This window comes from Fusarium sambucinum, chromosome I, assembly GCF_050947815.1.
Source record: "Fusarium sambucinum isolate potato_lamoka chromosome I, whole genome shotgun sequence".
NCBI classification, from domain to species: Eukaryota; Fungi; Ascomycota; class Sordariomycetes; order Hypocreales; family Nectriaceae; genus Fusarium; species Fusarium sambucinum.
The window spans coordinates 5847096-5872657 of record NC_139294.1 but is presented as its reverse complement, the minus strand read 5'-3'; the positions used below and the strand labels follow the sequence as shown (position 1 = coordinate 5872657).

Below are 25562 nucleotides of genomic sequence, written 5' to 3'. Positions count from 1 at the left end.
GCAACATGTGCCACTACCCCAGACTCTTCACAGAACAATGATGGGATGGAATGCAATAGTAGGTAGGCCAAGAAACGCACTGGCCAATGAAGACAAAACAGAAAGAGAAAAGAGAAGGGAGGAAGGATCGACGATATAAAAGATGAGATGAGATTCCGATTCTTGGGTCTGTTGGTTGGACCCAAGGTTGTGAGACACCGACGGAATGGTTCAGATTTTTTCTCCTTTGCCTTCTCCATCTTCATGCCTCCCCTCTAACCCCTCCCCCTGTCCTGTCCTGTTCTGGCTAGTGACAGCACTGGCTCCAGGCTCACATCAGCTGCAAGCAGCACTACAGCACCAGCACCAGCACCAGCACCAGCACAGTACTGTGTAGCACCGCAAAGCCCGGAGTGAAAGTACCGGACCTAGAGGAAATGGAGCCCGTTAAACCCACTATCTAGATCGGGCAATTCTGCGCCGCTTGGCGTCGGCCAACTTGGCCCCTCCCTCCATCAATGTCTCGACCATGGATGGATAACGAAAAGGAAATCGTCGGGGTTTTTCTTCTTGTTCGTCTTTGCGTGCTTCTTTTCCTTCTCTTCCCTTATTCATGCATACTTAGTTTCGGCGTAATAGATGGACAGGGTTGTCAAACAAGAAACGAAAAAAGCCATACATAAAGTCCCCTCCGAGCTTCCATCCACAACAATGCTATAACACTACTGCGCCATGCTATCAGGCTCTGGCTACATACACCACCATTAACTAAAGTGATTGGCTAACATACAAAACTTACCTGACTCGACTCTCACCAACACGAAATAACATAGACGAAAGAGAAACAATGTCATCCCTTTACCGAATCGGAGTCGATGTTGGAGGAACAAACACCGACGCCGCAATTCTCGACATACGAGCCACCAACAACCCCGGTCGTGGCGTCTTGGCCTCTCACAAGGCAAGCACAACAAAAGACATCACCAGCGGCATTGAATCAGCCATAAGAGCAGTCATTCGTGACTCCGCTGTCGACCAGAGCTGTGTTCTCAGTGTTACTATAGGGACAACACATTTTATCAACGCCCTTGTAGAAGCAGACGCCAGAAGACTTGACCGTGTTGCTGTACTGAGGCTGTGCGGTCCCTTTACAAGACAGTTGCCACCCTTTGCCGATTTCCCACTCGGCTTAAAAACAATCCTCGACGGAGGAGTTTACTATCTCGATGGAGGACTTGAGATTGACGGAAGGGAAATATTACCCTTGGACGAAGAACAAATTAGACGGACAGCCAGGGATGTTGTCGCCAAGGGTATCAACGTCATCGCTCTAGTGGGTGTATTTTCACCACTCGACCACGACGGTATACATGAGGAACGATGCCGACGAATTATTATGGAGGAATGTCCGGGATTACAGGTTGTCTGCTCTCACGATATCGGACCAACAGGATTTCTAGAGCGCGAAAATGCGACAATTCTCAACGCTTCGATACTACGTACCGGTCACCGGGTTAAGAAGGGGTTCAAGCATGCCATGCACCGACTACAACTTACATGTCCTCTTTTCCTATCACAAAACGACGGAACATTGATCGATGCCGATACAGCAGCCGAATTCCCCATCAAGACTTTTGCAAGTGGGCCAACAAACAGCATGACTGGAGCCGCATTTCTCGCTGGGCTGGATCACCACAAAAGGGCTGAGACACAATCAGAAGAGGAGGAACCACAAGTTTTAGTCGTCGACATTGGAGGTACAACCACAGATGTATGCGCTTTGCTGCCCTCTGGTTTCCCCCGACAAGCCCCCGGTTTCGTCGAGGTGGGAGGCGTTCGCACCGCATTCTCAATGCCAGAGGTTGTTTCAATTGGTCTTGGAGGCGGAAGCAAGGTGAACGTCAATGCTGATACGGGGAATGTCACCATCGGTCCTGGATCAGTTGGTCATTGCATTCAACAAGAAGCAAGAGTCTTTGGAGGCAAGACTTTGACGGCGACCGACATCGTTGTCGCGCTGGGCAAGGCCAATCTTGGAGATGCGTCTCTGGTCAACGATGTCCCCACCTCTGTCGTGGAAAACGGTCGCAAGGAACTCAACAGAATGCTCGAGAGTCTTGTCGAACAAATGAAGGTCTCTTCAGCTCCCGTCCACGTCCTTCTCGTCGGCGGAGGTGCCCTGCTCGTCACAGAAGCTCTCGCCGGTGTGGACAAGTGCATTGTGCCCATCCACCAAGGCGCAGCCAATGCCGTCGGCGCAGCAATCGCAAAGGTCTCTGGTGAGATTGACATTGTTGAAATCCCCGAAGGACGATCTGAGAAGGTCATCGTCGACGCAGCGTGCGCCAAAGCAATTGATCTCGCCGTTGCCAAGGGTGCCTCGAAGAATGATGTCAAGATTGTTGAAATCAACAAGATGCCGCTTCAATATATGTCCAACGGAGCTCTTCGAATACAAGTACGTGCTGTTGGAACCCTAGCCATTCCTGAAGAACTTACACCACCGCCTTCACCACCTGTGATAAGTGTGCGCGAGTTTCAAGAGGACGAGGGCGAAAAGGTCAGCGTCCCTGATGCTTTGACGCCGACCTACAAGCCATCTCTACACGTGGATCTCGACGCATACAGGCCCGATGTACAAGAAGGTGTATGGTACCTGTCGGAAATTGACCTCGAGATGATCGCTACGGGATGCGGTGTTCTGGGAACAGGTGGCGGTGGACCAACACACCACGAGTACCTCAAGAGTCTGGATGCTCTACGAAAGAACCCCGAAAAGAAGATGAGGGTTATTTCGCCGAAGGCTCTTGATGATGATGCCATGGTTTGCTTTGGTTCTTGGTACGGTAGTCCAAGCGTGATCAATGAGCGAATTGCGGGAGGCAACGAGATTGTCACGGGGATCAATGCCGTCAATAAGGTCGTTGGTAACAAGACATTTGACGGCATGTATATCGATGAGATGTAAGTCAATTGCGACGCGATACCTGAAGATGTTTGCTAACCTGTGAAGTGGTGGTGGAAATGGTATGAGTGCTTTCCCTTCGGCTGTCCACTTTGACGTTCCTGTCGTCGATGGTGATGCCATGGGTCGAGCATACCCAACCATGTATCATGGTGAGTTGTTCATTTCTCCTACTTACAACTACAACGTTAATCCATTAAAGCTACCTTTAGTGTCTACGGTCACTCTTTGACGCCTTGTGTCTTGTCCGACGCAAGAGGCAATGTCAGCGTAGTAATGGTAAGTCCTCAATCTTTCCCATTCAATCCGTTAGCTAACAAGACCAGAGCACCGATACTCCCATGCGTCTGGAATCTCTTCTCCGAACAACAACCATCGAGCTTGGCCTTGGCTGCGCAGTATGCGCTAACCCTCTGCCTGGATCTGTGATCAAATCTCACGGCGTTCCCAACACTGTTTCTCAGGCATGGTATCTCGGTCGCGCGGTGCACAACGCCCGACGAAAGAAGACCAGCTATGTAGACGCGATTGTGAGTTGGTCCGATTTCGCTCTTGTACGAATTATCGCTAATGAATGACAGTTTGATGTCTGCGCCGGAAAACTACTCTTCACCGGTAAAATCGTCGATGTGAGAAGATACATTGGCGGTGGCTACACAATGGGCTCGGTGGTAATCGCGCCCCTCAGCGCCGACGAGCGCGAAACGCACGGATCGAGCAAACAGAGTACCACAAGCGGCGACAAACACATGGTCATACCTTTCCAGAACGAGTATCTCTACGCCGCCCTCAGCGACGCCGACGGCTCGGAGGAATCGCAAAAGGTTGTATGCACAGTTCCCGATCTAATCTCCATCCTTGGCCAAGACGGCGAGGGAATTGGTTCACAAGATTTGCGGTACGGTTTGAGGGTCAACGTCGTTGCTCTACCAGCGCATCCGCTGTGGAAGACTGACAAGGGCATGAAGGTGGGCGGACCAGAGGGGTTTGGCCTCAAGATGGGCTACGTAGGTGTTGATAATGACTTTACTGAGGCGAGGAGCGTGATTGAGGAGTTTGGGTCATGATATATGAAAGCATGAGCGCATATCATTTAGTATGGTTATGACATGGATTTGGAGGTATTTAGAGACATGGCATGGCACATGGGGAGTTTAGGAAGCATTGGGGTGTTATAGCATCATGACAATAGACATGCGATTACGACAGTAAATATTTCTTGACATTGTGTACCATTGAAGAGTTCGGAGAATTTCTCTGGTTGATGTTTGTCAGAATAAGACCAGCCTTGAAGAAGGTAGTCTCGGCAGTGTGTTAGCTCCGGTAATGAGCAAGTGTCGGTGCGGCGCGGCGCGGCGCGCTACGTTTAGTCTCTGGCCATAAATCTTGAGTGTCGCTGAAGCTATCGCGATCTCTTGGTACGAAATTATATAGTGAATTCTCTTAGTAGTGCTGTTGAGCTTTGTTAGATTTGAACCAAATCGTCAGGATGTTCTACAAGACATGGCTAATATGGGATTGGATGGCAGTACTTACCACGGTCGCAAATGCGACAAAGAGACAGCAGTTAGCTTTACATTCAATCTTTAAGGCTGCAATGCTCAATTGACTGTTCCATAGTAATAGATGGATGCAGGCGCGTATGCGAATTGAGTAATCCTCGGATCTAGGTGAAGGCTTTTCAAGTCTCGTGCCATCTGCCCAGGGAACCATGCAGCTCTGACAAATGCTGGAATTGAGGACTGGACATGCATGGGTTGACATCATAAATCACAATTGAAAAATCCTTCTGTCGGGAATAACATGGATGCTAGGCGACAGACCAACAGTGAATCTGCCCACCAGATGCGCTGATGGCAGGCAAACTTTTCCCATGACACTGGACCGGAGTTTCAGAAGTTGAATACGACAAGAAGGATTCAATTCAATTTAGGCACAATGCCAGGACTCAATTGGACCGCCAATCATTGAAAATCACAGGACCTAAAATGTGGTTTGACCAAAAATCAGGCATTCTTTTCCCATAGTCTGGTCAACCAACAGTGCATGTGACAAATCCCATTCTCCGCAAGTTATTAAGCTTCCCCGTAGACCCAGATCAATTCTCGCTTCTTATTGCAGCGCTTGTGTTCAGTATTCGGACCTATTCACGTGTGAAGAGATCTGGGGAATACTATATACGCAAACAATTCGGATCCGAAATGAAGGTGCCTTGATCGTGATGTGATGGCCATGGCACCACTCGCCCAAAGAGAAATATTCTCCGCCTAGTGGATGACAGCTTGGCAGAGATGGGAGAACCCGGGAGAGATGAACCCTGCCATTGACAAACGTTGGACAACCATAACCCTCTTCTTCTCGAAATCTACGTCATGCTCAATAAGTAATTGGTGCAATTCTTCGTCTACCACCGTCTCATCAACCCCAGACCGTTATCATGGCCTGTCCTGTGGATCCTCCGTCCCTCATCCCATCGTCCTACATACAACCAACACAGGCAATGATCTCCGGCGTCAGAAGGCTTCACATTGCAGCACGAGAATCGCCAAACCTGGTCCGCCGCAATGTTCCACATCAAACGTGACCAGTAGACAAATGTCTTTTGAACAAGGTGGTGTAACCCGATGCCCTGGGTTGGGGGATATATAACATGTTCACCTCCCAAGTTACACCGTTGTTCTCTACTACTCTATCATTGACTGAAAGGACAAACCACTCTACAGTTCAACATGCCTATTGGCAATATTTACGTGATCGCCGCTACTTCGGTAGTAGGCGGCGCACTCTTTGGCTTCGACATCTCCTCCATCTCTGCCCAGCTGGGCGAGAACTCTTATAAGTGCTACTTCAACCAAGGTCCCAAAGGCCCACCATTCAACGATGATCTGGATTGCAGTGGCCCAACATCTCTGAACCAGGGTGGAATCACGGCTAGTATGGCCGCTGGTTCGTGGCTTGGAGCTCTATGCTCTGGCATTCTCAGCGATCGTCTTGGAAGAAAATACTCCATCATGGTTGGTTGTATTGTCTGGTAAGTCAGGCTCGCGTACTCTGAGCCAGAAGTTCTAATAATTTGTAGGACAATTGGCTCTATTATTTCCTGCGCCTCGCAAAACATCGGCATGTTGGTCGTTGGCCGTGTCATCAACGGTCTCGCCGTCGGTATCGAATCTGCTCAAGTCCCCGTTTACATTGCAGAGATCTCGCCTCCTTCCAGACGCGGTCGCTTCATCGGCATGCAGCAATGGGCCATCACTTGGGGTATCCTGATCATGTACTACATCTCCTACGGCAGCGCCAACATTGGCGGGCGCACTTCAGCCGACTACTCTACCGCTGCGTTCCGTGTTCCTTGGGGTCTACAAATGGTTCCCGGCATCTTTCTCTTCTTCATGATGATGCTTCTTCCCGAGTCGCCAAGATGGTTAGCCAGGAAGGATCGTTGGGAAGAGTGTCATGGCGTACTCACCCTCGTTCATGGGCATGGAGATCCCGATCATCCATTTGTAGCTCTTGAGCTGCAGGATATCAAGGATATGTGTGCCTTCGAGGCCTCAATTGCCGATGTTACATACCTTGATCTCTTCAAGCCCAATATGCTTAACCGGACCATCATTGGAGTGTTTACTCAGATCTGGTCTCAGCTTACTGGCATGAACGTTATGAGTAAGTTCTATCGATATCTTATGAGACTGTCAATTACTAACGCAACACAGTGTACTACATCTCATACGTCTTTTCGATGGCAGGCTACAAGGGCAACGCCAATCTTCTCGCCTCTTCTATCCAATACATCATCAACGTCCTCATGACGATTCCCGCTCTTCTTTGGATGGACAAATGGGGACGTCGCCCAACTTTCCTCATCGGTGCTGTTCTCATGTGCACATGGATGTTCGCCAACGCAGGTATCCTGGCTGCTCACGGTACCGTCATTCCCAAAGACGAGCGCGACTCGCCTCAAGTATCTATGAGCGTCGGTGGAGGCGCTGCAAAAGGTCTTATCGCCTGTACATACCTCTTTGTCGCTTCTTACGCCCCAACCTGGGGTCCTGCCTCCTGGACATACCCTCCTGAGCTGTTCCCTCTTCGTCTTCGAGGAAAGGGTGTCGCATTCGCCACATCTTCCAACTGGGCTTTCAACACTGCTCTGGGTCTTTTTACACCTGTGGCTTTCGAGAACATTACGTGGAAGAGTTATATCATCTTCGGTGTTTTCAACGTCGCCATGTTTGTTCACGTCTTCTTCATGTTCCCCGAGACAGCTGGAAAGACACTTGAAGAGACTGCTCATATCTTTGAGGACCCTAACGGTATCAAGTATATTGGTACCCCAGCTTGGAAGACTCATGTTGCGACTCATGCCACGAACAAGGCTGAGAAGGGCGATGTTGAGGCTAAGCTGAGCCACGCTACGCATGAGGAGGTGCCTCGACGTTCTTCATCGCCAACTGAGAAGTAGAGAATTAAGCAAATTCGGAAGACAGAAGATTGAGTTCTGTACTTTTGTAAAGAGTCATATTGGGGTAGGGGGAATATCAGGACTCAAGATAAGCAGAACGTGATTCATGTGTCATATGCATTTTCTTAGAATAAATAATACTAGTCTTCATACTATTCATGATTTCATCAAATGATAACCCAGTATCTTATATGTGCTATATCCTTGTGACCGGCCTTTTTTCGCGTTCTGACTCTTTGGAACGCGTTCTTCTTTCACAGCTCGTCATGACGATTGGCTTCCACCAGTACATCCTTACAGAACTTTTTTAACGCTCCAGGACGTTCAATAAGAGGGAGAAACTTCCACTGGTACATAAGCCTGATCCCCTCATGCGACAATACATTATGCACCATGTATTTCATAGCCATAGTCCCCAACTTGTCAACAACAGAGTCCGGCTGTTTCAATAGCGCGGTCTCATTAGCCGCGTTGATAAGGACATCCACCACCTCTTGATCAGACATGGCTTTGTTCCGAAGTAGCATCTTTGCCTCTTCCCAATCCACACGTGTACTCTCCAGCGCTTCTTTTGCCTCCTTCCAATTCTTTCCATCAGGGGATAAAGACTCGACGAGTGGATGGAACGGTTTTTGATATGGGTCAAGGCCAAGGACATCAAAGAGGGAGATGTCGTTTGGGTCTTTCGACGAGACACCGCTGTGTTGATGGTTGGTTCGCACTTGATCTTGAGCGAAGCAGATGGCTTTGGCGCAAGAATACTCTTCGGCCGATTTCAGGCCTGTAGCAGAGGCAGCTACTAAGACCATTGACGAATGTTGCACATGTTTGATGGCTCCCCAGCCTACAAGCGCTAGAACAAACCGAGTAGTCCACATTACTGGTATACAACGGACGCGAGTAAATTGAGAAGAGAAATTTATTGAGATTTTGATGGGTTCATATAAAATTTAGATTGCATGCTTATGCGATGATGGAAAAGTATGGATCGGCTTGGGATGATGATGAGGCTGAGCCATCCTAAGCTGACTATGCACAATTCTGTTCGAGTCTTTTATTAGAAACGAAGGAATCTTACATGTTGAGGTTGAAAATCAAGGCTTTTAAATATTATTCTTTGCCTACTCAATGAGTGCGACATAGATGATCAATCATCACAACATGTCTCACAAAGATTCCGTCCTGATTATTTAGGTAGCCCAATCAATATATGCCTCGTGAATTGTAACTATTGGAACATGTAAGGAACTGGCCTAGGACATATCTATGTCTGCCAGTGGTAGTAAACCAAAGAGCCATTTGCATCGAAAAAGAACTGCAAAACAGCAAAAATGAAAAGATACATACAACAGCGGGGATTCGCTGGTCGTCACCGACCCAACTACTAATCCGCCGGTTAGTGGCTTGACTATGGGAGAGCGGACGGGATCCCGTATTTTCCACTACCTTTGGTCGTATGTGATAGAATGAACACTCATTTTTGAATATGAAGGGTAAACATAACTGGCACAAGAACACCAAGTTCAGAAGAGATCAGAGTATGGCGGTGTGGCAACAGGGAGATAGTCGCTTATTGACCCGGAAACACTTCCTTTGTTGCCGATTTAGAACAACAAGCGCTATCTCTGACAGGTCACACGACATTTCAGACGAGATCAACATGGGAAAGCCAGCGCGAATGTCCGTATCTTTTAAGTTCACCCCACACGAGTCAAGCTGAGATGCCCACATCATCGAGAATGGCATGCGTCCGCGACCCAGCCAATTGCAGCTAACCGATAATCAACCAACCATGTCTAAATAGTCGGCATTTAAGATGGCCATCTCTTAGTTGCACTATGGTTCTTATAATCAATAGATTCGCTCTAAATACTGTCATTCTACATCTTAATTTCATACATCATGTCAAACACTGTTGTCGTTATTGGGTGAGTAGACCACTGTCTAAAAATAACTTGGACAAGACAGCTAACGAGTGATAGTGCCGGTGTGATTGGACTCACATCAGCCTTATTGCTGGCCAAAGAGGGAAACGATGTCACCGTTGTAGGCAAGCACATGCCCGGTGACTATGATGCAGAATACGCTTCACCATGGGCTGGAGCCAATGTCATTCCGTAAGTCGCTGCATTGACTTCGAGCTCAGTCTTCTGATGCCTTGTTTATAGACTAGCACCCAAAGAGGCCAGTCGATGGGAGCAAAGAACATGGATCGCTCTTAAGAAGCTTGTCGAAGAGACTCCGGAGGCAGGTATTCACTTCCAGAGTAAGTATCTTCTCCATCGATGCGACTTTCAACAATGGCTTACCATGACCAGCAACTCACGTCCTTCGTCGAGATCGTGACATGAAGTCTGCCAAATCTGGCTTCTCGGCACACTTTTATGCGGACAACCCTTGGTTCAAGGATATGTTCAACAACTTCAGAGACAACACACCCACTGAACTTTCCGCCGGCTACGACTCGGGTTTCCAATACCAGGGAATTTGTATCAACACAGCCATTTATCTCCCCTGGTTGCTGGGCCAATGTCTCAAGTACGGAGTCGTAGTCAAGCGAGGTATTCTTACCAACATTAACGAGGCCAAGTCTCTCAGCCACACTGGCAAGAAGGCGAATATCATCGTCAACGCGACTGGACTTGGTTCACTGAAACTCGGAGGTGTGGAGGACACGACTGTTGCTCCCGCCAGAGGCCAGGTCGTCGTCGTGCGAAATGAAACGCCCAAGAATATGCCTCTCTTCATGTGCTCAAGCGCTCTAGACGAAAGTGGCGAGGAGATCTATGCTATGCAAAGAGCCGCAGGTGGAGGTACCATAATCGGCGGTACTTATCAAATCAACAACTGGGATACACAACCTTGTCCAAACACAGCAAACCGTATCATGCAGCGAGTCGTGGACTTGATGCCCGAAATTGCTGGTGGAAAGGGTATCACTGGTTTGAGCATCATCAGACACGGCGTTGGCTTCCGCCCGTACAGAAAGGGAGGAATGAGGCTGGAGGAGGAAAAGTTGGACAATGAGACATGGGTTATCCACAACTATGGGCATTCAGGCTGGGGATACATGGGATCTTACGGATGTGCCGAGGGTGTAGTTGAGTTGGTCGACAAGGTGACTGGAACTCGACCAAGATTGTAAGCTGCAGCGTTGTTAGATTGTTTCTTTTAGCCTAGCATGTCCTTCAGTTCTTACCATAGTCTATAATATTGCACGTTGGTTTCTGATTGATACTTTGATATAGGCGTTGAACCGGTGGGCTCCTAGTCTCGTCTAACAAGGTAGCTTGAAATCGGGAGCAACTCAAGATCCAGAAATTTCCTGCACAGTTGTTCTGTTCTGTGTCCCTAAAACTACGCCTAGAAATTTGATGAACTAGTTCTTCTGGATCACACTTGCAAATCAAATAAAACGGTTGCTCAAGAATAATTCCATTGTGTTATTCATTTCTATTAACGTTCTTCTAAAGCAAGAAGCCCGTTGGGAAAGGATCCTCAGGGTCAAGGTGTACATTCTTCTCTCCCGTAATCCAAGCTCGTCCCTTGATGGTTGGGAGCACAGCATCAAGCTCGCCAACATTAGTCGTGCCCCTAATCTTTCCAACAAACTCAGTGTTGATTATACTTCTAAACGTAACCTCTTCGCCTTCCTTGATCAGCCCCCTCGCGTGAAGAATGGCCAAGCGTGACGAACTTCCTGTTCCGCAAGGACTTCGGTCCAGTCGTCCAGGTGTCACGACAACAGTGTGCTTAACAATCTTGCCGTTGGGGCCGTCTTCCAAGGGCTCTGTGATGATGGTGTTGTTGATGCCGCATATGGCTGGGTTCTCTGGGTGTGTTGGCATGCAGTTTGCCAAGACGGCTTCTTTTATCCTCTTGCCGAAATCAACGAGACGGTCGGCGTTGATGGTCTCGACTCTGATACCAAGTGCTTCTGATTTGACCAGCACGTACCACTGCCCTCCGTAGGCGATATCGACGGAGATTGTGCCTACGCCAGGGACGTCGATTTCTTTATCTAGAGCGTAGACGAAAGCAGGAACGTTATCGAAAGAGACTGATTTACACTTTCCGTTCTGACAGTCGGCAGTAGCCACTACCAGTCCAGCGGCAGTATCCAATCGCACTGTTGTGACGGGCTCGATCATGGGCACGATACCCGTCTCGAGAAGAACAGTAGTTGTGCACACGCAGTTGGAGCCAGACATGGGAACCCAATCGCCAGGGGCCATAATCAGAAATCCAGCGTCAGCGTCAGGGCGACAAGGTGGGACAACCAAGTTCACGCTCATCTCCAGGCGACCACGAGGCTCTTGGAGGAGAAGTTTCCGTAAGTCATCCTTTTCTGCCATATAGTGGACAAGCTTATCGTGCATGGTCTTGGCCGGCACGTCGATAACACCGCCAATAACGACGTCGCCGACCTCGCCTTCAGCGTGGCAGGTGACGATGGAGATGACTCGTTTTGACCGCATAGTGATTTATTTAAAGTGGTTGGTTTGTTGGGAAGAAACAAGGTTAATATGAAGATCGTTGCAGATGGTATATGGGGAGAGGTTCTTTGGTTCATATTATTATCATTTCGGTATCTATAAGCAAAGCTAGACTATCGTGATTGCTCGTCTTGTCTTGTTCTGATCGGGCGTTTTAGGTGGGATAGCGGAAAACTTCCCGATTCGGAATGAGGCTAGAGAACCCGACCACAAAATCGACACTTTTGGTACAGTTTATCTGTGATTGGCTTTTGATTGATGGTTAGTTGTCTTTAACTCGTGAGTAGAATGATATATCGGGGTAATCTAGAACGCGTCGCAATCTAGTTAAGAGCCTCGTGACTTTTAGAAGATGGAAGAGACTAACACTTTCTCTCATGGTATCGCTATGGAGGTTACCCTAGACCCACTAGAAATACAAATGGCCAAGAACAGAACTAAACGTATTGAGACAATGCAAAGAGTATTGGTGGGAAATAAACGTAATATCTTTCAGCTGCGCGTATTGAAATGCACAATACCCGGAAAGGGGGCCCCTAGTTCTATATTTAATCCATCGAAATGCAGGGAATACGGAAATATTACGGCTCTGCCAAGAGCAAACTATGAATCCCATGTCCACACAATCTGCAGCGTAATAGTCCGGACACATGATGGAGCTACTAAAGCCATCTTCGCCGTAAAGCAAGATGCGAATTGCACGATTGTATGTTACATTCAGTCTTATTCTCTATGCTATATAGTGTTGATCAATTGAAAGCTCAGCGTTTAAACACAGCTGCTCAAGATCGCTTAGCACTATTGTCCGTAGTTGAAACACGGAAACCTCCAAATACAGCTACGCCCCTTGTTTCAAAACTTGATCGCAGGGTTGATGTTTTCGGTCGAACCATAATTGACCAATAGCGCTCAAATTTCGAGAAATTCCCTGTTACAGATCCGTCCAGCGACGAATTCTTCCGCAAATAATAAGACAGCCTTAACCTGGTTTACCCAGTTCAGCTCCAAACAACAACGGAGATTACACTTTGAAGAAAGGACGATATTCTTATCTGATGGACTTGGCATCTGAAGTGTTGTTGTATTAAAACACCATGATTTCTTCGTGATCTATGCATCTCTCTCTTCCTTAGCTCTCCAGTTCATTCTCAGATAACATTCGTTTTTATTTCACTATTCTTTTCATTCGTTGACATTGACTGTCATTAAATTTAACTACACCTTTACTTTTACTTTAAACAACCCTGTCCATATCCATTCTACATCATCCACAATGTCTTCGTCCGTTCTCTTCGCTGCTGGCCTCCTAGTGGGTGCCGCTCAGGCCTACACCCAAGTCAACGTTGCTTCCCCCTTCATGCTCAAGAACATCGACCCCATCGTGTTCCCCGGTGAGCACGGCAAGTCTCATCTGCACTCTTTCTTCGGCTCCGATGCCGTCACCGTCGACACAAAGACCAGCGCCGAGCTCCAGGCGGGTTGCACCAACGCCGAGAACCCCAACGATTTGTCCGTCTACTGGATTCCCACCCCGTTGTACACCGCCGATGGAACCAAATACGAGCCTATTCCCGTCATGCGCTTCAGTGCGTACTACAACCTTGGTGAGACACCTGCTGAGGTCGCTATTCCTCAGAACCTGAAGATGGTGGCTGGTGATGCCATGGCCAAGACTCAGGCCGATATGCCTCCCGATGCCAAGGCTGAGTGGACTTGTGAGAGCCAGGCTGTCCCTATTGGTGCCAATGGCTTTCCCACTGGTACCTGCGACACCCATCTCCAGCAGCTTCTCTACTTCCCTCAGTGTGTCAACGAGGAAACTCTCGAGACCGCATACAAGTCACGCGACTACGGCACCGCCAACTGGTGCCCCGAGGGTAGCAAGTCCATGCCCCAGCTGCGCTTCAGCATCCGCTACGACCTTCGCAAGGTCCTTCCCAACGGCTGGCAAGGCGAGGCACCCTTCAAGCTCGCCTGTGGTGATGCTTGGTGCTCTCACGGTGACTTTATCAACGGATGGACTGAGGAGGCTGCCACCAACATGATTGCTACCACTGCTGAGAAGCAACACTTTGCTGCTGTCACTGGTGCTCTCGGCGATCCTCATGCTGGTCCCCAATGCGAGGCAAAGGATGCTGACCCTTCCAACGGTACCAGCGATTACAATGAGAGCGTTGCTGCCATGAGCAAGCGTGATGTCACTGCTTGGGGATGGAAGACCAAGTCTCGCTTCGTCCGCTCGGCTTAAATTGAGATTGACCTAGGAGTGAGAGATCAGTGGATGACGTAGATACATACCCATGGAATAAATCTGAGATTCATTCAATATTTCGCACGTTTAATGATTTGTGACGTTTAAAGATGGAGTCTGCTGAATACATTTGATGGATTCTGTATCAATTGGGAAGAGATCATCTTGACCACTATCCCGACCAAAGACAAGGGCACATCATGAACAGTTGTTTCCGTCTGTGGCTAGGAAGCAGTAAAGATGTGGCGCTTGGTCAAAAGGTTAAACTTCCCCAATGTCTCACTTTAAAGAAGAGACATGCTCAATCTTTATTCCCAGAAAACGGCGCAAGCGGCGCAGGATCACGAAAAGGAACAACTCAATAGGTGGGTCAGTAGCGAAAAGACCCCCATTCTTTTAAAATTAAACTAAGCTACAAGCTTACAGGCTTGACAGGCCTGTTCCCTGTTTTGGCCGGCACTATGTGACAGGCAGAGTGTATTTCCGGGTCCTTTCTCGCGTCTGAAACAGGAGTTGAAACCGGGCAGCGAAATCGAAGAATTTTGTTTATCTGAGAATCTGGTGACGACATTCAGAGGTCCGTGTTCAGAGATATGCCATGTTCAGCCTCATGTCTGGGCGAAGAGACAAAAACTATAGAGTAAGAAGGATTGACATGTTGGATGCATCAAGGCACAACATGCGAAATTAAGACAACCATAAATGGTGAGACGAAGGATTCTGTCAGACGTTGTCATGTCCTGTTTGGGTCATCACGTCTTGAGAAGTTTACCAATTAGGTCTCTAGTTATCATACGATTATGTCAAGTCTCTTTCCTTTGCATTGCAGGCTTACCCATATCTTATATTCAATCTGAAGCTCTCTTCATACAAAACAAAAAGAAAATTGATATGGAATACGGATATTGTCTCCATGTTTCGTCCCCTGGGTATAAGCGAATTGTTGGCAAAAGCTTGAATTTTTATTATGGACCGAAGATGATTCGGGGATTGCCTCCTGCTGATCTACATACGGTACTCGTCATCCTTTTCTTTGTCTCCACAAAGTGGCTTTATTCACAATCCATTGTTCAAGGTGAACAACGAATGGCGTCTAGATTAAAGCGTCTAGATTGATAGCTAACCACCAACTCAAAAAAACAAACTTTGGTTTAATCAGACTCTTCCATGTCTTAAGCTTTAGACTCTCGGATCGTCATAAACTATAGGGCTGGCTAGTGAAAACGGTCCCTTCGCTTCTGTAACGCCGGCATCTTGGCTACCGGTACAAGGGTTGTTTCGCCAAGTCCATGTGAGCCGCGTAACAGCACAATGAACCACAACCAACAACCAACAACGCACTGCCCACTAGAATAACAATTCCCAAATCCTTCAGCCCGGACTCATGGATCAGATCATACCATAAGCATCCATTGGGGGAACAAATGGACCCTGTACGTGCTGACTTCAGGGGGTTATGTTGGATCGTCAGCAAGAACCACTTTATTTCGCAGACCAAGATATCTTAAAACTCTATCATCCCACTGCCCGGAGTCCATATACTGTGATACTGTGTTTGTCTTTCTTTGTTTCTTTCCACTCCTTTTCTTACGTCTGCTATGGCTGTCGCCACAACTCTATCATCGCGCCCTGCGCTGAGGATAGGAACTTGTATTGCCGTTGGCCTTTTCTTCCTTGTCACTCTTTGCACATTCTTTTCCGACTCTGTTACATCACCTGTTCAATTTGCGCACCAAAAGGCCCAACAGTACTATGGCTCGTCGCAACCAACGTAAGTGTTCTCCACCCCCAGACACAACTCTTTGTTAACAGACCCTCAAGTGTAACTTCCTTTGTATCAACACCTACACCTCAAAGCACAATCACTCCAGAACCTACACCCGAGGTTACTCGAAACTGCGTAGATCCCTACCGACGTCCCGGGTACCTTTACATCCCCACAGACAAGAAGGCCTACAGGGATACACAATGGATTCCCTTCACCGAAGACTTTCTCAACTCTGAACCACCAGAGTACGCTGCGTACCCACCCACACATGAGCTTGTTTTCAACGATACCGCCGTCGAGCCCGACTTTCTTAATGCAGATGGAAACCCCCAACAATGGATGCGCATGGCTGTTGTCGAGAGTCGTCGTCGACACAAAGAAGTTAGCATTCCGCCTCTCAACGCAACAGCCGACGACTTTGTCGACATGAAAGAAGCAAATGGCCTGGGCTGGCTCTGGGGTCGTCGTGTAGTCATGTTTGGTGACTCGGTCGATCGTTACATGACACAATTCTTCTGCGAAGAGTTCGGTGGCAAGATCAACCTCCCTATCCAGGATGTCACAGCCCGTCAAGCTAAAGGCCTATGTGAAATCCCCGCCTTCAACCTCACGTTGATTTACTACCACTCCGCCGGTTCATTCACATACAGACCAGACTGGTGGTGGATTGAGAACATGAAAGATGTCGCATGGGAGGAACGCTGGGATAAGTTCTGGAAACCCCACGAGACACCCATTAATGGCCCTGCTGGTCGTCCCGATTTGATTCTCTGGCAGAATGGATTATGGGACCAGAAGGCGTTCTGGCTGAGCGGCAAGGCGATGCACAACGAGGGCGAGAAGCCAATGACCTTGAATCATCGAAAAATGGTATGGGAAGAAGTCCGGTTCGTAACAGCGCGCATCAAGAAGATTGCGCAACGTCTCAATGATGAGTTTGGTAAGGACGTTCCCATTATGTTCCGAGCTTTGACAGTTCACAAAGAGAGTGGTATGGAAGATGCGATAATGATGGAGATGGACCGTCTAGGAAGGGCAGTCGCTGAACAAGCTGGACACGAGATGTTTGAGTGGTCCAAGCTAATACATCTTCTTGGAAGTCTGTACCAAGACGGTTTACATCCTGGTAAGGGACCTGCCAGTTGGCTTTGGGGTAATATGATGCTTGAGTCTCTTGCGAGATCTTCAGGTTCAAAAGTTGGAGGAGAGGCCAGAGCGCCGTATTTCGATGGATGGGATGCGTGTCATAAAGAGTTATCAGGGTGGGGAGGACGATGATAGAATGATATCCTAAAAGCAATACCTTTAGAGGCAAGACTAGCCATAATTTCATAAATCTGTTCAATCATCTTGCTCAGCCACTGATACCTAACTTTTCCGCCTTTGAGCTTCAATACTCTCTTTCAAAAAGTAAGAAGACACCTTTGTCTTGAAATGAGTTCACCGAGTAAAAGTGTCATGTTCTTGAGTCAAACAACCGATTCGGTCTAGTCCCTCCATAAATAGGTCAAAACACCACCGCACTGATACGGTTTTTACTGAACAAGGTCTTTGATTTTGAGATTGTTCTCGATGTGCTTTGTGGAATGCTTTCTCAAGGTGAGATGGATTCAGTAGGATTGTTCAAAATCTCTAGGTATAAGTAGTGCTTGTCAACTATTGAAAATAATCAACAACAACAACAACAACAACTCACAATCGCAACCACAAGCAACACGAACTATCGACAACTAAACACTTCTAACAACAATCAACGAATCAACACCGCAAAAATGTCTAACCACCACCAAGACAAGAACTCCACCACTCAGATCTCATCTTCAGAGATCACTCCTACTCAACCTCGACAGGAAGGGAAGCTGGCTCTTCTCCCCACCGAGGTTATTCTCCAGATCCTGAATGCGACTGAAATAACAGAGAAGACGCCACAGCAGTCTCCAACAGACTCTGACTTTTCAGAATTCGAGACTCCAGACCAGTCTCCAGGTCAGTCTCCAACAGAATCTGAGTTTGACCGGATGCTAACACAGTCTCCAACGCACTCCTACTTTTCACGGCTCAAGACTCGAGAGAAAGTTGCTGTGTGCACGAACATTCTCTCAGCTCGAGACATGAAGAACCTTGCCTTGGCTTCTTCCAGTTTGTTTCATCGTGTCCGCCCCTCGTTCTATCTTGCGGATAACTGTTACGCCTTTCGCTCCGCTCTTGAGCACAGTGATCTCGACGCAATGGAGCGGTGTGTTGAGTTTGGAGCAGCACCGGACACGCACTGGGATCTGGAAAAAGAGTGCGAATGCAAAGGCGAGAAAGGACATCTGGTTCACCGACCTATTGATTGTCTCTTAGAATCAGTCAAGAATGGCTCGGTACCTATCAGCAAGTCTATTGAGGCCCTGCAATGGCTCCTGGACAATGGGTACAGCGCCTTTGAACAACCGCCACACCTTGAGAAGAACTTGGAACTACCAGGACGTGACCTGGAGCGACAGAGTGAAGCGGAATTGAGTGCTCGGTTGAATACTTTGAGCATGCCTGAGATTTTGATTTTTACTCTCCACAAGAGCACTTACACTGGCGACAGGAGCCGCACCGAAGGGATTTGTCAGATGATTGACATGCTTCTCCGCCATGGATGTCTCATCCCTTACAACCTCAACGTCGACGAGGAATTTCGGGGTAGTGATGAAGATGAGATCTATACTCCAATGAACACGGCCATTAAGCCTCAATGCCCACCTCGTTTCCTCGGAGTTCTGCTCGAACTCTACAAACGGCACGATGGCCACAACCAACGGAGAGGAGAGGATAGCTACGACCCAACACTAGGGGGTTGCCCTCAAAGCATGGACAGCTGGGTAGGTTGGTCACTGGTTGATGAACAAACCTTTCACTTTGTGCGCCGGAAGTGGAAGCACCGACCCAACTTGGGTACAATGGCTAGGGACCTTTTTCTTGCCGTACTGGATCCGACACAGGCCTGGAAAGAGGCATACAACGGCGAAATTGCTGATATCTTTGGAGAAAAGATAAAGCTTCTGGAGAAGTACAATTTCATCGACGACACCGAGACGCAAGCGTTTCAAGGCATCCTTGAAGCTCTGCGGTGTATCGCCACCATGGCAGAGTCGCTTGGGGGTCTGGACAGGGCTCGTGACGGAAAGAAGTGCTGGCAGTTGATCTGCGATCCTCTCCGTCCTGTCTTCTATGACCTCTCAACCGATTACGGCTCTCCACCACGAGTCCATCGCTTTGAGTTTGAGTTTTACTGGAACCCATGGACCGTGTTCTATGAGGAAGAGTATTTACAGCAGCAGGATATCTCTGTAGAGCATCCTCCTTACCCGTGGATCAAAGAGGGGAGGAGCTTTTGGAAGCACGAGAGTGGAAAGTTGATAGATGAGAACTTTATGGCTATGACATTTGGGTGGGAACGTTCCTGGGGTCTTAAGAACGGACGGCACTCGTGGTTCGATTATGACTACGATGCGTTTCTTGAGAGGCTTTCACAGGAATGGACGAAGTGGGAAGAGTTGGAAGCTCGAAAACGTCAAGAACAAGAGGCGACTGAAGCGCATGACATGGGGGTGGATGAAGATTTGGACGAATCCGGCGACGAGTCGGTTGCCCAATGAAGAAGAAGAAGGTATGGACGAAGACTGGGATTAAGCTGACCATTTGTAGTATGATGCTACGATTTGGCACTCTCCTAGGAGTTGGAGGTTTGGAGGAAGGAAATATTGTGTGATTGATTTGCAGGTTTGGTAAGTTGAAAAGTGTGCTTTTTCTTTCTTTAAGGAGTTTTTTTGATCATGCCTATATGTGTAGCAATTTACTTACCTGTTTGTAAAAATTGAATTTTACCTACTTTCCAAGAGCACTAGTGAGCGAAATGGTGTTTGTAATAGAAGTAGTAAGTGTGTCACATCACACGATGTTGTAGAAGTACTTTATTATCATTCTCACCTTTGATATAGTCAAGTAGATGATACCCTAGCGATCGGGCAAGTACATGACATGTCTATCTATCACTCACGCTTGGTGGCTTAAGCATCATCACAGTTCATATATATTGCTTTTGATGTCACTCCTTCATGAGAATAGAATCGAATATCTCGAATAACAATTTCTATCGTTACTTGCTGATATCTTCCTCGTCAAACATTTGGGCTATGTTTGCGATGCAGGGGTCCGACTGGATAGGTGAGTGTTACCACCAACCAGCCTGGCCAAGACCCAATTAATTGTGCTACAGTGACCCTTGTAACTCTTGCCCAGAGATCGTCATCATTCTTTCTCCTTCTCGTTCTCATTCGAATTCCTCAACAAATCTTGGCAATATCTTGCCATGGAAACCCCCGACAAACATCAGTATCAAATCGCTCTGGTGGCCCCTCTCAGACAAGATTATGAGACAGCTGTCATCTTGTTACAGCATAAACACTCTGAATACGTACTCAAAAACTCTGGAGCGCTATGTACTCTTGGCAAAATTGGCCATCACCACTTCGTCTTGGCCGGTGGTTGCGGGCATGATTCTGACACTGCGCTCTTTGTTTACAACACAGTCAGTAATCTCCTCACAGAGTTTCCTTCCATCCGGGTCGGTTTCTTGGTCGGAGTAGACGCGATAGCACCTGCAGATGGTATTGCAAAGACAGGCGACATTGTCGTTGGAGCTCCCCAGGGCATTGAACCCGGCCTAGTCCAATTCGATGCTAGCCAGACAAGTCTTCTCAATCGCATTTCTGTCACTCATCAGATGAGTCGTCCACCATATGCTATCCAATCCGTCGTCGATAGCTTGAGGTCTGCGCCAGGTCGTCGGGAATGTCAAGAAGAATTGTTCAACAAAGCCTTGATTATTTGCAGCACTGCAAACGAACAAGAAAACCTGGCCTGGAGCAAATCTCTCAGGGTTCTACATGGTAAAATTGCATCCTCGCAAGATCATCTGTCCGAAAATGATCTTGTCAAGACGGGACGCGACAGCAAAGTCCTCTGTTTCGAACGGGCAGCGGCGAGACTGAAGCCCCAACTCCCTTTCCTGGCAATTTGCGGTGTAACAACAACAACCAACACTTTCGAAAACACTTCAAGGGAGCAACGATCAGGGATGGCTGCAGTTATTTACGCCATGTTGATCGCCAGCAAGATAGATTCCAATCTACTTCAAAAACAGTATCGATTCACAGATCTGTTCTCTTACGAGCCATTTGGACTTGAACGGCCAGGCTTCCGTCTAATCCAACTCGAGCGAGGCGTTCAGTCTCCACTAAGATGCAATCTATTCCAGGCTTATCTTGACGAGGAAGGGAGTATAATTCCTTATGAAGCACTTTCATATGTCTGGGGCACACAAAGCACGCCCAGCGAGATTACCGTCGACGGTAAAACAATGTCCATCACGACAAGCCTACATGATGCTTTGCAACATTTGAGGCAACAAGACCAAGATCGAATACTCTGGGTTGATGCTTTATGCATCGACCAGAGCAACATCAAGGAGCGCAGTCATCAAGTCAACCACATGGGGGAAATCTACCGAAAAGCCGAAAATGTCATCGTATGGCTTGGCTATCTGAGCGGCGATGCTGCTTTGCTCAAGACGGTAGTCGATCGGTTTGCGAAACAACTTCCTTTCGAGGCATTCCGGAAATGGCCTCGCGAGGATCCACGGTGGAAAGATGCATGGCATGAAGTTGAAAGCAGTTTTGGTCTCACTGATAACGCAAGGCTCATTAACGGATTGTGCACATTTATGGAAAGTCCTTGGTTCATGAGGGTATGGATTCTGCAGGAGGTTTCCAATGCGAAAAGAGCCGTCATCGAAAGCAATCTGGGCAAGATACAGGCAAAGCTATTTGCCCTCCTACCTGATATCATCGGCTCACCCGTCAGCGAACAATGCAGGGCTGTCTTGGATATCATGCCTGGCCCCTCAAAAGACACATCCTGGTGGGCCCAGGGTCGAAATATCTGCACCCTGTTGTACAAATTCAAAGGAAGCGAAGCCTCAGACCCTCGCGATAGGGCTTATGCATTACTAGGAATGGCATCGGATATGGACAACAACGCGATTGAGGCTGACTACACAAAGGAAGAGGAGGCGATTGTTCAGGATTTGTGCCATTACATCTATGGTGATCGAAGCCCTATCCGTGGTTTCTCGATAGTCTCCATACGGGAATTGCAGTCCCAGCTTTCTGCCATATCGACACGACTCCTCATTAACCAGCTTGAACAACAGAACACAGCACATTCTTTACTGGTATTTCTCAGCCGACAGGGTATACTAAAAGAAGTCGGCGACATTGCCCTACACAAAATACTGGGATATGGAAGCCATCATGTCAACATATACCTAAGCAAGTGTGAAACCTCGTTTTTCATCGATCTTCAGATCGCTGAGAGGCTTCTTGTGAACTTTCCTGATCTATTCGATTATTTTTTCCAGCGGCAACAGATACCCCCGCCTTTGTTAAGGAGCATTGCTTCCTGGATGATCGCCATAAACTATCATGGCCTAGAATCCTTTCTTAAACGATTGAAATTGGAAATCGACCCCGGGCCGGAGCTTCTAATCAACTTGATGACATATAGCCCAAGTGAGCCTACAAAGCTTTTAGACTTGATTTTCGAGGCTTTCCGAAAACCTGTTGAATTAGATGCGATTACCTTTATCAAAGCTATTGACCAAAATACGGAGGTACTCAAGCTTTTTCTGCAACACTGTCAGTATCCGATCACAATACCAGACGAGGTTTTGGTCAAGGCTGTCTCAGCTGGCATTGAAAAACTACGGATCATTCTTGAGACACCCAGACGCGCCATTCGTATAGACGACGATGCTTTAGGGGCGGCCGTAGCAAAGGGTCCGACAACACTTCAGTGTCTCTTCGATGAGTGCGATGGCGGTGTATTGATTACTGACCAGCTGCTCCGCTCAGCAATACGGGCGGGTCGAGAGACCCTCGAAAGGGTCCTACAAATGTCTCCCGGAATTGAAGCTGGAATAGGTGGGAGTGTTTTCATAGTAGCAGCCGCGCAAGGACCAGAAACAGCGCAGCTCCTCTTTGACGATTGTCTCGACCCTATTTATATGATCAGAAAGGCCATATACGCTGCTGAGTCATATGACCCGCGCACTCTCGAGACTCTGCTCAAGGTGTGTCCTTCTAAAGTCGAGTTAGATAGTGACCTCTTTGTACGTGCTGTGGCAAAAGGTCCAGCGACACTTCAACTTCTTTTCCACTACTGCATCAGGCCTATCAACGTAACGAAAAAGATGCTTGAATTGGCTATCAGGGTAGGCATACCGGTACTGGAGGTGATCTTTGAGAATTGGGCATCCGATGTCGAAATTACAGAGCTTCTTACCAAACAAGCCGTTGTCGCTGGCATACAAGCCCTAACATACTTGACCAACAACTCGAAAAGCAAAATTCAGATCACGAACAACATACTTGAACAGTCAAGAGCTTGTGATTCCGGTTACCAGATGTTGCTCGGACTTCAAAGATCAGAAACGGATGTCACTGAAGCAGAAGCAATCAAAGCGATAGAAAATGGCCTTGGAACATTTTTGGAATTATTCAATCGACCGGGCACCAATTTCAGACTTACAGAGCAGATTTGTAAGGTAGCCTGGGAGCATGATTCTGTGTTTCGTGTTCTGGAAAAGGGCCGGCCAAGTGAACTGTTCATTTACAAACGAGAAGTGTTCTTTCAAGGATCAGCTACTCTTGAAAGTGATGCTGATCGTATACTGAAACAAAGGGGGTTTTCGGGTTGGGAAAACATATCAGTACTCAGAGAGATACAATGGTCATAGATATCAGGGGACATGAAGAATATTCTTATAAAATAGCACTTCTAAGCTGTTGGATGAATATGAAATTCTTATTTGGACATCTGTGAAAGACTTCGGGGGGAAACATTTTTTATCTCCCGTCTGTTCCTGATACAAAAACAGTTAGAACAGTGGCATATCTGTTATATCATTAGTTTCGATACTAGATATCCAAGAAGCCACTTACGTTGTCCCAGCAACAATTAGCTCAATCGTCTTGACACGAGTCAACCCAGAGAGTACGATCAGGTAGACGACAGTCGAGAGCATTATTATCAATAGACGCATAGCAAGATCGGAAACCAGGTTACAAATGACTATGGGAAGCAGCAGTAACACCGTGGTCAGGCATATCAGCAATGCCTTTGCTGCGCGTTTGATGAACGGACCAGAGTGTATAAAGACGTTTCGATCTGATGACGCATCACGACCCAGAATGTCCTGTCACCTTGTTAGTGGACGTTTCGGGGTGGCCGCTGGTGATGTTGATGGTTTGACTTACTAAGTTAAAGAGGTGGGAGACTTGTACCACTCTATCTTCTATCCAGTCTTCGAACCGAGTGGTGGCACTATCTATCTTGGGCGATAGCGAGAATAGATCCTTCTTGTTTGACAGATAAGATGTCTCATCTCTAGCCACAGATTCGTTGCCAACGACCCAGTTGCTTAGGCTTTGTATGTCTCTTGACTCAGCACGACCAAAGCTGAGAGTTCTTTCTGTTCTCTCTAATAAATCATCTGCAGGAGTCATGAGCTTCTACCATTTTCATTATTCAGAGGTGGCGCCTACCATACCCAGCCAGATTTGATTCTATGTCAGCTAATACGGTGAGCCGATCCTGGTTTCTATCGATACGGCTCTTTCCAAGGAAGATATCGACCGGCTCAACATCATCAATATCATCAAGTTTCTTTTCCAGAACAGCCAACTTGTCTTGCTTGATCAAGAGAAGGCGAGCTCGCAGCCTGCTGAACCGCCGAAACAGAAAGAAGGAATCATGAGAGGAGATAAGTGAAGTAAATCTCGGATATCCTGGCCTGAAATCCTCAACTGTGGGATTATTAGAAAGGGGGATCAGTGCAGGGGCTTTTGAGTCGTACTATTTCTGCCGCGAGGTTTCGCGGCATGAGCTGAAACCGGAAGGATGGGAGGTGCAGCAGTCATTCCGTCGTTGAAGGGGGTATAGACGATAAGAACACTTGATGGTGGGATTCAGTGCTGGTAAGCTGACCTTGAATATGGCGAGGCATTTTTTCAATATGCAGCATGGCGTTTCGCAGCCAATAGTGTGGCAACACGTTGGGATGCTCAGTATGGAGGCGAAGCACTATATGTATGTGCGAGAATCCCAGTAGTCGTTGGTTATCACTTTTTCAATTGTGATTTACAGTTAAAATGTCCAACAACGAAGAGTCAGTGTCCCTTTCTTTAACTGATCGATATGAGTATTGATATCAATCTGACATCCTATCCTTAGGGATCAAGATTCGACTGAAGTCATCGCTGGCGGTAAGCGCCCGCATGTGAGAGCATATGCGCAGGTATGAACCTTGATTCGCTTATTAGAATTGATAAGTTGACTAGAACTCTCAGGTCTCTGGTTTCACTGTTGGAGACAGTGTCTATTACAACGGAAATGACGGGTCTCGCGATGGGCCTTTTCTTGTAGCGACGCCACCAGTAGGTGGAAAGTGTACGCTCTGCTACAGCGATGGAAGACCCTTTCAAAACAAGGCTATGATAAGCCTCGATAATCTGGACCCGAATTGAGGAAGGAAAAGAGGGGAGGGT

General features: G+C 47.6%; 11 protein-coding genes across 11 annotated transcripts; 8 read left to right on the top strand and 3 right to left on the bottom strand.

Moving 5' to 3' along the window:
- Nucleotides 1-826: 826 nt before the first annotated feature.
- Nucleotides 827-4011, top strand: FSST1_004600 (hydantoinase/oxoprolinase family protein; the record flags this gene model as incomplete). The annotated part of the gene is made up of 5 exons (XM_083230790.1): nucleotides 827-2943; nucleotides 2993-3096; nucleotides 3147-3223; nucleotides 3271-3474; nucleotides 3526-4011. The coding sequence occupies 5 exons, from the start codon at nucleotides 827-829 to the stop codon at nucleotides 4009-4011; spliced, it is 2988 nt and encodes a 995-aa protein (XP_083088030.1).
- A 1662-nt stretch (nucleotides 4012-5673) lies between these two features.
- FSST1_004599 (general substrate transporter) lies at nucleotides 5674-7406 on the top strand (the record flags this gene model as incomplete). Its single annotated transcript, XM_083230789.1, has 3 exons — nucleotides 5674-5975; nucleotides 6024-6610; nucleotides 6661-7406. 3 exons carry the CDS (start codon nucleotides 5674-5676, stop codon nucleotides 7404-7406), a joined length of 1635 nt encoding a protein of 544 aa, XP_083088029.1.
- Nucleotides 7407-7660: 254 nt separating this feature from the next.
- FSST1_004598 (uncharacterized protein) lies at nucleotides 7661-8284 on the bottom strand (the record flags this gene model as incomplete). Its single annotated transcript, XM_083230788.1, has 1 exon — nucleotides 7661-8284. One exon carries the CDS (start codon nucleotides 8282-8284, stop codon nucleotides 7661-7663), a length of 624 nt encoding a protein of 207 aa, XP_083088028.1.
- Nucleotides 8285-9308: 1024 nt separating this feature from the next.
- FSST1_004597 (FAD dependent oxidoreductase) lies at nucleotides 9309-10551 on the top strand (the record flags this gene model as incomplete). Its single annotated transcript, XM_083230787.1, has 4 exons — nucleotides 9309-9334; nucleotides 9389-9523; nucleotides 9575-9672; nucleotides 9725-10551. The coding sequence occupies 4 exons, from the start codon at nucleotides 9309-9311 to the stop codon at nucleotides 10549-10551; spliced, it is 1086 nt and encodes a 361-aa protein (XP_083088027.1).
- A 322-nt stretch (nucleotides 10552-10873) lies between these two features.
- On the bottom strand, nucleotides 10874-11884 carry FSST1_004596 (proline racemase family; the record flags this gene model as incomplete). Its single annotated transcript, XM_083230786.1, has 1 exon — nucleotides 10874-11884. The coding sequence occupies one exon, from the start codon at nucleotides 11882-11884 to the stop codon at nucleotides 10874-10876; it is 1011 nt and encodes a 336-aa protein (XP_083088026.1).
- Nucleotides 11885-13175: 1291 nt separating this feature from the next.
- On the top strand, nucleotides 13176-14150 carry FSST1_004595 (DUF1996 domain-containing protein; the record flags this gene model as incomplete). The annotated part of the gene is made up of 1 exon (XM_083230785.1): nucleotides 13176-14150. One exon carries the CDS (start codon nucleotides 13176-13178, stop codon nucleotides 14148-14150), a length of 975 nt encoding a protein of 324 aa, XP_083088025.1.
- Nucleotides 14151-15751: 1601 nt separating this feature from the next.
- On the top strand, nucleotides 15752-17199 carry FSST1_004594 (uncharacterized protein; the record flags this gene model as incomplete). The annotated part of the gene is made up of 2 exons (XM_083230784.1): nucleotides 15752-15924; nucleotides 15975-17199. 2 exons carry the CDS (start codon nucleotides 15752-15754, stop codon nucleotides 17197-17199), a joined length of 1398 nt encoding a protein of 465 aa, XP_083088024.1.
- A 494-nt stretch (nucleotides 17200-17693) lies between these two features.
- FSST1_004593 (uncharacterized protein) lies at nucleotides 17694-19553 on the top strand (the record flags this gene model as incomplete). The annotated part of the gene is made up of 1 exon (XM_083230783.1): nucleotides 17694-19553. The coding sequence occupies one exon, from the start codon at nucleotides 17694-17696 to the stop codon at nucleotides 19551-19553; it is 1860 nt and encodes a 619-aa protein (XP_083088023.1).
- A 713-nt stretch (nucleotides 19554-20266) lies between these two features.
- Nucleotides 20267-23752, top strand: FSST1_004592 (heterokaryon incompatibility protein-domain-containing protein; the record flags this gene model as incomplete). Its single annotated transcript, XM_083230782.1, has 1 exon — nucleotides 20267-23752. One exon carries the CDS (start codon nucleotides 20267-20269, stop codon nucleotides 23750-23752), a length of 3486 nt encoding a protein of 1161 aa, XP_083088022.1.
- A 109-nt stretch (nucleotides 23753-23861) lies between these two features.
- Nucleotides 23862-24935, bottom strand: FSST1_004591 (uncharacterized protein; the record flags this gene model as incomplete). Its single annotated transcript, XM_083230781.1, has 5 exons — nucleotides 23862-23910; nucleotides 23958-24211; nucleotides 24273-24487; nucleotides 24561-24821; nucleotides 24872-24935. 5 exons carry the CDS (start codon nucleotides 24933-24935, stop codon nucleotides 23862-23864), a joined length of 843 nt encoding a protein of 280 aa, XP_083088021.1.
- A 231-nt stretch (nucleotides 24936-25166) lies between these two features.
- Nucleotides 25167-25541, top strand: FSST1_004590 (uncharacterized protein; the record flags this gene model as incomplete). The annotated part of the gene is made up of 3 exons (XM_083230779.1): nucleotides 25167-25183; nucleotides 25249-25312; nucleotides 25365-25541. The coding sequence occupies 3 exons, from the start codon at nucleotides 25167-25169 to the stop codon at nucleotides 25539-25541; spliced, it is 258 nt and encodes an 85-aa protein (XP_083088020.1).
- Nucleotides 25542-25562: the final 21 nt, after the last annotated feature.